Raw genomic sequence first — 9,175 nt, forward strand, 5'->3', positions numbered from 1 at the left:
GTGGAAATCATGTTTAGCCAAGTGGTCACAACGCAGTTGAGGATTACGCTGGCAGAAAGGGTATTGTTGATCATTAGACAAAGTAAAAGGCTCAGGATGGAAGTGGGGGTGGGGGGTGGGGGGGGTAGATTTTGCTGAGGTGGAGTGGGCAGGACTGCTGAAAGATAAATCAGTGCTAAAGCAGCAGCAGGTGCTAACAAGTGAGATCCTTAGGGCAGAAAGCAGACATGTTCCTCCCAAAGAAGAATTGTATAGAGAAGATTAAACCAAAAAAGAAAGCTTATGACAATCATAAAAAACTGAACACTGAAGATAACCTAGGGGAGTATTGATAGTAGAGGGTTCAAGTGAAAAAAGAAAATAAGGAAACAAAGAGGGGATAAAAAATATTAACAATATTTTAAAAAATATTGAATTATTTGAGAAAGTGGTGGGGATTGAGGGTCTACATGGATTTTAGTAAGACATTTGACAAAGTCCCACATGGCAGACTGGTCAGAAAAGTAAAAGCCTGTGGGACACAGGGTAATGTGTCAAATTAAACTCAAAGTTGGCTTAGGAACAGGAAACAAAGTGTAATGGTCAGTGGCAGCCCTTTTCAACAGAAAGCTGTTTCATGTGATGTTCTGCAGAGCATAAATGTTGAGATCACTGCTTTTTTAAAATAAATTAACGATTTGGACTTGAATGTGGGGAACACAATTGGGAAAATTTGCAGATAGCACGAAAATTGGCAGTGTAGTGTATAGTGTAGAGGATGGCTGTCAGCTCCAAAATGATACGAGTGGGTGGGAAGGTGTCAAGGTTTCAGCTCGAAGTGAGGAAATGCATTTAGGGAGGTCAAACACTAAAAGCAAATACATTTTAAACAATATACTAAGGGACAGGTCAAGTGAGGGATCTTGGTGTGCAAGTGCAAAGGTACCTAAAGGTATCATTACAGGTATATAAGCTTGGAAAGAAGCCTATGGAATGCTCTCCTCCATTGGCATAGGTACAGGATGTAAAAGTAGGGGTATAATGATGCTGGTGAGGCCACAACTGCAGTATTGTGAATAGTTCTGATCACCTTCTAGGAAAGATGAAATTGCTCTGCAGAGAGTGCAGGGAAGATTTACTGGAAGGTTGCCAGGTCTGAGATTGGAGAGTTGGAGGTGTTTTCCTTGAACAGAGATGGCTGAGGAATGACCTGACTGAATACTCAAAAGTGAGAAGAGTAGCGATCGAGTGGACTGGAGGAACCTGTTTCCCTTGGCAATGTGTAAAAACCATGGGTCATAGCTTCAAGCTAAGTGGCAAAGGATTAGAAGGGATGTGGGGAAAAACACGTGGGTGTGTGGAATTTGCTCGTTGAGTTGGTGAGGCAGAGACCCTAAACTCTTTCAAAAGTACCTGGATCTGCACCTTAAGTCCTGTAAGCTGCAAGGCTATATGGGCTGTGTGAAGGAGGATACAATCAGAAAGGGCATCTGGGTTTCTTAGGGTTGGCATGGACAAAATGGGCCCCTTATGTGCTGTATAATTTCTTTGGTTCTATGGTAAATACCCACTTGATTGCCATTATTTAACTTTCAAATACTAATCTTCGACTCCATCTTCCCCTTTCAAATTGGATGTAAAAGTCAATCATAATATGAGTGCGACTGGCTAGAGGATTCCTAACTATGATGAGGAACTAATCCCGTCACATTTATACAATACAAAGTATTGTATGTCTGGTCACTTCCAGTATACACTGCTCTAAGAAACTATTCTGAAAGCATTCTATGAAGTCTTTGTCGAGGCTACTACTACCTGTCTGACTTTTCCAATTTACAGGTATTTTCTGATCAACCTGTTTTGAAATATTATGATACACCTTTGGATCTGGTGGTACTTGAACTTGGGCCTCCTAATTCAATCGTATGCACCCTAACACTTTGCCCCAAGAACTCCTAAAAATCAAATTTAGATATAAAGCTCTCACAAGGAAGGGATATCTATAGATATATATTAAAACTATGTATCTATGTTAAAATCTTCCATGAATATTACTATGCCTATATCATGAAGACCCAATATTTCTTGTATATTTTTTCCCAATATAGTAGTTACTGTAAATGTTCCACTAATGACCTCTTTCCCCTCTATTCCTCAACTCCACCCAAATCAATTCTACACCTGATCTCGAGTCAATGTTATCTCCAACTATTGCACCAATGCCACCTTTGATTACAAGTGATCCCCTCTGCACCTACCTTGTGGTTTCTATTCTTGACTGTCATTTATCCCTGAATATTCATATTTTGTGTCAGTAATGACTATCGCATCGTATTTGTTCATTTCAGTGTCTGTTATCAATTCACTTGCTTTATGCATGCTGTGCACACTCCAATACAGAGCTTTTGGTTTTTCTTAATATTTACATTTAGCGTTGACTGGTATATTCTTATCCATTTTCTTTCTGTCCCTTCCTGCCATTTCCTGACCTTCATTCTTCCATTTAATATTTTGCTGTCACACCTCCATTCTATTCTTTGATTTGTTGCATTTACCCAAGTTTAATCCCTCACCATCACCTTCTCCATTGTTTGAAACCAATGAATGCACTGACCTTGTAGAGAACATGAAATGAATTACTTATTATAAGGAGCAGAGAGAGAGATGTATGATTTGTAATCCTAGGTTGCAATTGAAGATTATGTACAGTAAAACTTTGCAGACAGTCGGTTCTGCTATAACTTAGTAGTTCCGTTCTCGTGCAACCCTGTGTTATAAGAAAATCACATAATAGCAGCACCATTTCAATGATGGGGCCGAAATTGCGTTATAACCAATGCACTTTAAAAGCAGTGTCCCTAATTAGTCAATCATGTTATTGTGAATTCGCATCAACGAAATGCACGTTGTTGCAGAACGACCTGTACTTCACTGTCGCTCACAACAAGGTTCTATTCTTGTTTCACAGAGATCTGCTGAAACTGTTTACCACAATGGAACTTATGCGTTGGAGCTCGCTGGAAGAGGATTATGGCAAGGAATTGAGGGAAGAGTTACCTGAAAATGTTTGCACAGATGTTTTTTCTAGCACAGAAGAGGGAAATAAGAGATGGAAGGATCTAAAAAACCGTGTAGTGGAGCATGTACGTGTGTTATTTTTAAAAGTTAATGTCTAAATCATATGTGTTATATTTATTAGAAAATGGGAGCTAAAGCTGCTTAGTGTTCTTGAAAATTCCTCTTTATTCTTCATCTATTTTATGTCCATTAACAATTCTGAATCCATGCTGGTATGTTCCCCTTGGTTGAAGGTGCCCTCATTTTCTTTTCTAACCTCTTGAGACAGACTTAACAAAAGCTTTTTGGCTGAATATTGAATTTCCTTATCCATTATTGAGTCTGTTGCTAACAAGATTTGCTAAATTCAATCCTATTTTTCTCCACAATCCATTCTTAGCAGGCAGACCTATCTCCCATTCGTCGTTTATAACTGATGCAACTGTGAACATGTTTTGCTGTGAAACACTCAGCTACTGTAAATGCTACAGTTCAATTTCTTGCTGCAACTTGAGTAAAATAAATCCAAAATACTCTAACTTTTATCCTGCTGAGTCTCAAATACTAAAGTAGTCCACATTCAAATGCAGCAAACCTGGACAATACGCAGTTTTTAAGAAGGGTCACTGGACTCGAAACTTTGCTTTTTCATCACAGATGCTGCCAGACCTGCTGAGTTTCTCCAGTGATTTCTGTTTTTGTGGATCATATCAAAGTTTGGGCTGACAAATAGCATACAAATAGTAACATTCACCCCACAAGTGCCAGGCAGTGGCTGTCTCCAAAAAGAATGATCTAACCATCACCTCTAGGTATTCAATGGTATTACCATCATTGAATAGCCTACTATCAACATCCTGTGGGTTACCATTGACCAGGAACTGAATTGAACCAACCATATAGTGGGTAGATGAGCATGTCGGAGGCTGCGAATATTGCAGCGAGAAATATATCTCCTGTCTCCCCAAGGCTGTCCAGATATAAGTCTGGAGTGTGATGGTATACTCCCCACTTGTCTGGATGAGTGCAGCTCTCACAACATTTAAGAGGGTTTTTCCTGTCAGTTGACAATTTGTTATCTTATAGATTATTAATTCCAGCTTTTTATTGAATTGAAAATCCACATTTGCTGTGGCGGGATTTGAACCTGGGTCTTTGACTCATAGTACCACAAGGCCATTACATAAGTTATTAGGTTATGTGTGGTACAGGAAAATGAACAGCCGAATATCATCATGTTTGAACTATTCATTTAACTTTGTGATCTTTCTGACGGAAGTAACAGTGAGAGCACTGAAATTGATTTTTTTTTGTGCTCAAATGAGGGGATAACAGTTGTGGTTTCTGCTTTTTACTTATATTCACTAGTTCTGGAGAATGGAATTGCTTATAATTTCCTCACCCACTTCCATCCTGTCACAAAAATACAGCTCAAAAGTTGGCTAAGTCTGCTCGATCTTTAGGCTTGCACATCATATTTCTCAAACATGATACAATGGAAAGTGAAATGAAAGGTCCAAATTGTTGTAATGAACATTCTACAAAGCTTTTTGTTGAAGTAGAAAAGCAAAACTTGACAAAATAGGAACTATACTGCAAGATGTTTGCTCTGCACGAGGCTGCGCTTTGCACATTGACAGGGAAATTAACTTGATTTTGCATCGTGTCTGTCACAGTGTCAATGTCCCAAATTATATTGCAATCAGTGAAGTGTTTTTGAACATAATTACTGTTCTGTAATACATGAGGTATAACCCATAAACAACAATGTAACTGTGAACAGAGAGCCTATAGTGTTGTGAATGGAGGCATGTATATTGTTAGGATATGAGGGATAACTCCACAGCTGTACTGTGAAAGTATCATTGGATATACAAGGTCTCTCTCAGAAAGCAAGTTGATTTAAAGTGTCATTTGCATAACAGCACCTTTTTACAATGCATTAGTCTAGTATTTTGTGGTCAAGTGGGATTTTAACCCACAGCCTTCTGATACGTACAATTGTGCTTCCAACGTGACTCAGATGATAACTGAATATTATCTACTATGGTAAGTGTGTGTAAACGTGCATTTCTTGAACTGTGAGGTACAGTTGCTGTGATTGCACCTTATTAATATTCAGCATTTTAAGTCATTCATAATGGGAATTCCTTATCTGAACATGTCTTGAGTATACCATAACTAAAGCTTGCACCAAAAAAGTTTTAAGAGCCATGTATCCTTTACCATATGCCTCTAATGCACAATGAGAAGCACTGTTGAAGATCAGCTAGTGTACTAATACATTTTACGATATGGTTTTCTCTTTTTTTTCTTCTGAACACTATTCTATAGGTAATTTTCTGTAATCTGTTCAATATGCAAAAGTTTTATTCAGCTGCTTTTAACTTGCTTTGAAAAATAATTCCTTTTAACACTGATATTTCAGAATATTCGAATAATGGCAAAATATTACACAAGAATCACAATGAAAAGAATGGCAGAGCTTCTTGATCTTTCAGTTGATGTGAGTATCAAACTTTCTGTAATCTATATCAAGAATTTCAAGGAAACATATTGATTTGTGTGTAGTTTCTGAACTGGAACATTATAAACAAGAAAATCATAGTGTATGATATTTTTGTTTCAAACTTGTTCTGTTCGAAGGAAGAGTATTTTGAGCTGTGTAACAAAACATGAATGACTAGTTTAGGGAAATAAGTTAACTCCATTATTGTTCACTTGTCATCTGACTTAGTTCATGATGTATTGGTGCAGTCTTCATGTTTATTAAAATTAGGATATCAAGGTGTTCTTTGCAGACCAGATATCAAGTGGTGTTATGGTGCTTATTGATTTAACAATGTTGAATGATACTGATGTACTGAGAAATTAGTAGAATGTGAACAGTGTGCTGGACATACGGAGATGGAAAGCATATGATAGAAGAGCAAGAGTGAAATTATAAAATGGAAAGGACTGTACATTAGCTAAAAGCAGATTTTGGAATTAAATCAGTTCCTCATCTACACAAATATAAGTTCTCACTACATTAGTGAACGTTCCTGGTAGCCAGCACAGAACCTACAAAGAAAAACAAAATAAATCCATGCTTAATCTATGCACAGTGTACACATGTATGTCCCCATTTTACAATAGCTGCTTTCACAAATTGGTGGTTCACATTGTCATTAGTATGTAAAATTACACTAACTTACAGTCACTTCAGACCATTTTGAGTTGCTGTTATAGGTAGTCATGAAGCTGTCAATTTGTGCAAAACTCCTCCACTGTGAACATTCTGTATCCATTGAATTGGATTAACTTCATTGTCACGTACTCTTTTGAGTACAGTGAAAAGTGCAGCACCATCTTGGGTAAAAAGGTACTTGCAGCATCACAAGTGCACTACAGATGTTCCTGTATTTCAACCTTTGTAGTCTAGGAATTCTATGGAGAATGTATGCTGCAAATGTGAAGAAACTAATTCTCCAGCAGATATCGGCATAGTAAAAACAGCATTTGAGACATCACCATATGTTTTGGGGTTTCCCTTTGTCAAATAATCCTGAATGTTACAATCCGGTTGAGTTAGTTTTCTCTTTTACTAATTAGTTTTTTTTCCCTCTTTTTAAATGTTTTAATCCATGTTTATATTTTCTTGCAGGAATCAGAGGAGTTTCTTTCTAATCTGGTGGTAAACAAGACCATTTTTGCAAAAGTAGATAGGCTAGCAGGAATCATCAATTTCCAGAGACCCAAGGACCCCAATGACATACTCAATGACTGGTCTCACAAACTGAACTCTCTGATGGGACTTGTGAACAAAACCACACATCTCATAGCCAAGGAGGAGATGATTCACAACCTCCAATAGAGGATAAGAGTTTGTGTGTCTTTTGAAAAGACATTTTAAGATCTAAAATAATCCTTCTGAACCATGCAAAAAAAATGTATTTTTTTTTGTGCTGAACCAGAAACAGCTTCTGATTTGTCTAGTGCATGGTCTCCACATGGTTAGATATTGAAGAATGGGAATTCACAGTATGGTTGATTTGCCTCTTTTTAAAAATAGTACAACCTGGAATTTGAATTAAGTGGAATGTTTGTATTTTGTGATGTGTATTGTAAATGGAATAAACCATACTATCAAAACATTGTCACCAGGGTGACTTTCAATTGAAGATTTCCATGATTTTGTTTTTTTTGATGTGTTTATTAAATAAAATTTAATGTTTCAAATTTCCTTTCCAATAATTGCAGCATTCTACTGCAATTCCATTATATGATTCCATTTACAGTACAGTGCATATAAAATTTAAAAAAAATAGTGGAGAAGTGTAGAGAAGTTCAATGTACTTTTCCCTCTTTCCTCTCATGAAGCATGGTTTGCCACTTGATGTTTTAAGTTATGTAGTCATCACTAACACCGCTGATTTAACTGTTTGGTCATATTTGTTTAACAACACCCTTGCTTCCCCTCTGTTGAGTATTTATAATGGCATTATATTGAAAGTATTACAACAAACTTTCTGACATAACATAATTGTTTATGGTTTCCCCATTGAGAAACCTATAAAATTTTCTCAAACATCAGTCCTGATGCTCCAGTTTCTTTCATAATTCCCAAACATAGCATTATCAGAGGAGGATCTATTATAAATCAGGTTTATATCATTCAATCTTGTAATAATCAACATGACATCAAGAAATTTCACAGAATGATTCTTCTTCATTAAAGGTGAAGCACACAATATTTAAACTGTTAAGCTTTTTTATTTTTATCTCAGCAAATAAATATTCCCAACAACGTTGTTAATCTAATTCTGCTGTTTAAGATCGCCAATGTACAACAATCCCTTAAGTTTGGCCAGAACCATCTTTTTCATTACCTTCAATTTGTTTTCTTTAAATAATAGTTATGTTCTCTGCTGTAACTGAGGTTATTGCATTCAGGTTTGCCTCACTTATTTTCAAATGTTTAAAACAAAAAAAGACAAAACTTTAGAGATGCATTATTATCAAATTAGCTTAGAATGTGAAGGTTGCCACCACATGAAACTATTGAGGCAAATAGCATAAATACATTCCTGTTTCAGGATTTGGATAATGTGATTAGATAGATAAATGGAAAGAGGCTAGTGTGGAGCAGAAATATTGCCATGGACAGAATGAATACAACATATAAACAGTGTCATTGTACTTTGGCAGTTTATTCACACATTCCACAGTGAGTATGTTGGTGCAAATGTGCTGATTGGCCTCTGTCTGCTGATGGTGGTGGAGGGGGAGGTGACATGACTGACTTAAACAAAATCTAATCCAATCCTCAATTTTAAATCAGCTTTCTGGGGGTCTGTAATTTAGAATCTCTTCAGTGTGCAAAGAGGCCATTCAGACCATCAAGTCTGCATCAACCATTTGAAAAGCATTCTCCTACCCCTTACCATAACTACAATTATCATGCCTAATTGGTGAAATCTACACATCCCTGGACATTACAGGGAAATTTAGCATGGCCATCCACCTAACCTGCACATCTTTGGACTATGAAAATGTGGATGTAAAGTCGTTTCCAAGGGAATTTATTCCATTTGGAAGGTAGATTTTTAACCAAAGTACTAGTGTAACCAAACATAGCTTACAGAAAAGCAGAAATAAACATTTTTGAATTTTTCACCCCAATGACACCACTTTTGTTTTTGACTGCTGACTCTTTAAGGTAATATTTCTTTGTGTTGGTATTGCAGGTACTTTATCCCAGTGGTAGTTTTCCATATTGTATATATCACTGAAAAAGTCTCATGCAAAACATACAGTGAATTGCTAACTGTTAATCTGTGCATGTTTTTAGCCAAAGCAAGATGGTATAAACAGCAATTGAATAAAAAAACAACTAAGGTTTTGTTTTGATTGAAGGATTCATGTTACACTTTACGAGGGTAGCAGACTAGAAATCGAGCTTCTTTATTCCTGGAGTTGTCATAAAAGATTATCATCTTATCAAAGTATGTGTAGTCCCAAATTTACTAATCTGATACAGAAAATATGAACCAGCTTTCTGTACTTAACACGAACTGCTGGTTATTACAAATCGTTTCTAACCAAAGGCAAACAACTATGAACTATGACATAACTCTACTACACATAACTCTAAAAC

General features: G+C 36.6%; 1 protein-coding gene across 1 annotated transcript in view; it reads left to right on the forward strand.

Moving 5' to 3' along the window:
* psmd12 (proteasome 26S subunit, non-ATPase 12) overlaps positions 1-8,928 on the forward strand; it is a 38,548-nt gene extending 29,620 nt beyond the window's left edge. The window contains exons 9-11 of the mRNA XM_043715060.2: positions 2,948-3,122; positions 5,465-5,542; positions 6,683-8,928. Of these exons, the coding sequence (XP_043570995.1) occupies positions 2,948-3,122; positions 5,465-5,542; positions 6,683-6,892 (463 nt within the window). The 3' untranslated portion in view covers positions 6,893-8,928. The remainder of the gene's footprint in view (positions 1-2,947; positions 3,123-5,464; positions 5,543-6,682) is intronic.
* Positions 8,929-9,175: the final 247 nt, after the last annotated feature.

This window comes from Chiloscyllium plagiosum, unplaced genomic scaffold, assembly GCF_037043375.1.
Source record: "Chiloscyllium plagiosum isolate Xiang-an unplaced genomic scaffold, Cpla_swu_hap1 HiC_scaffold_25, whole genome shotgun sequence".
Classification (NCBI taxonomy): Eukaryota; Metazoa; Chordata; class Chondrichthyes; order Orectolobiformes; family Hemiscylliidae; genus Chiloscyllium; species Chiloscyllium plagiosum.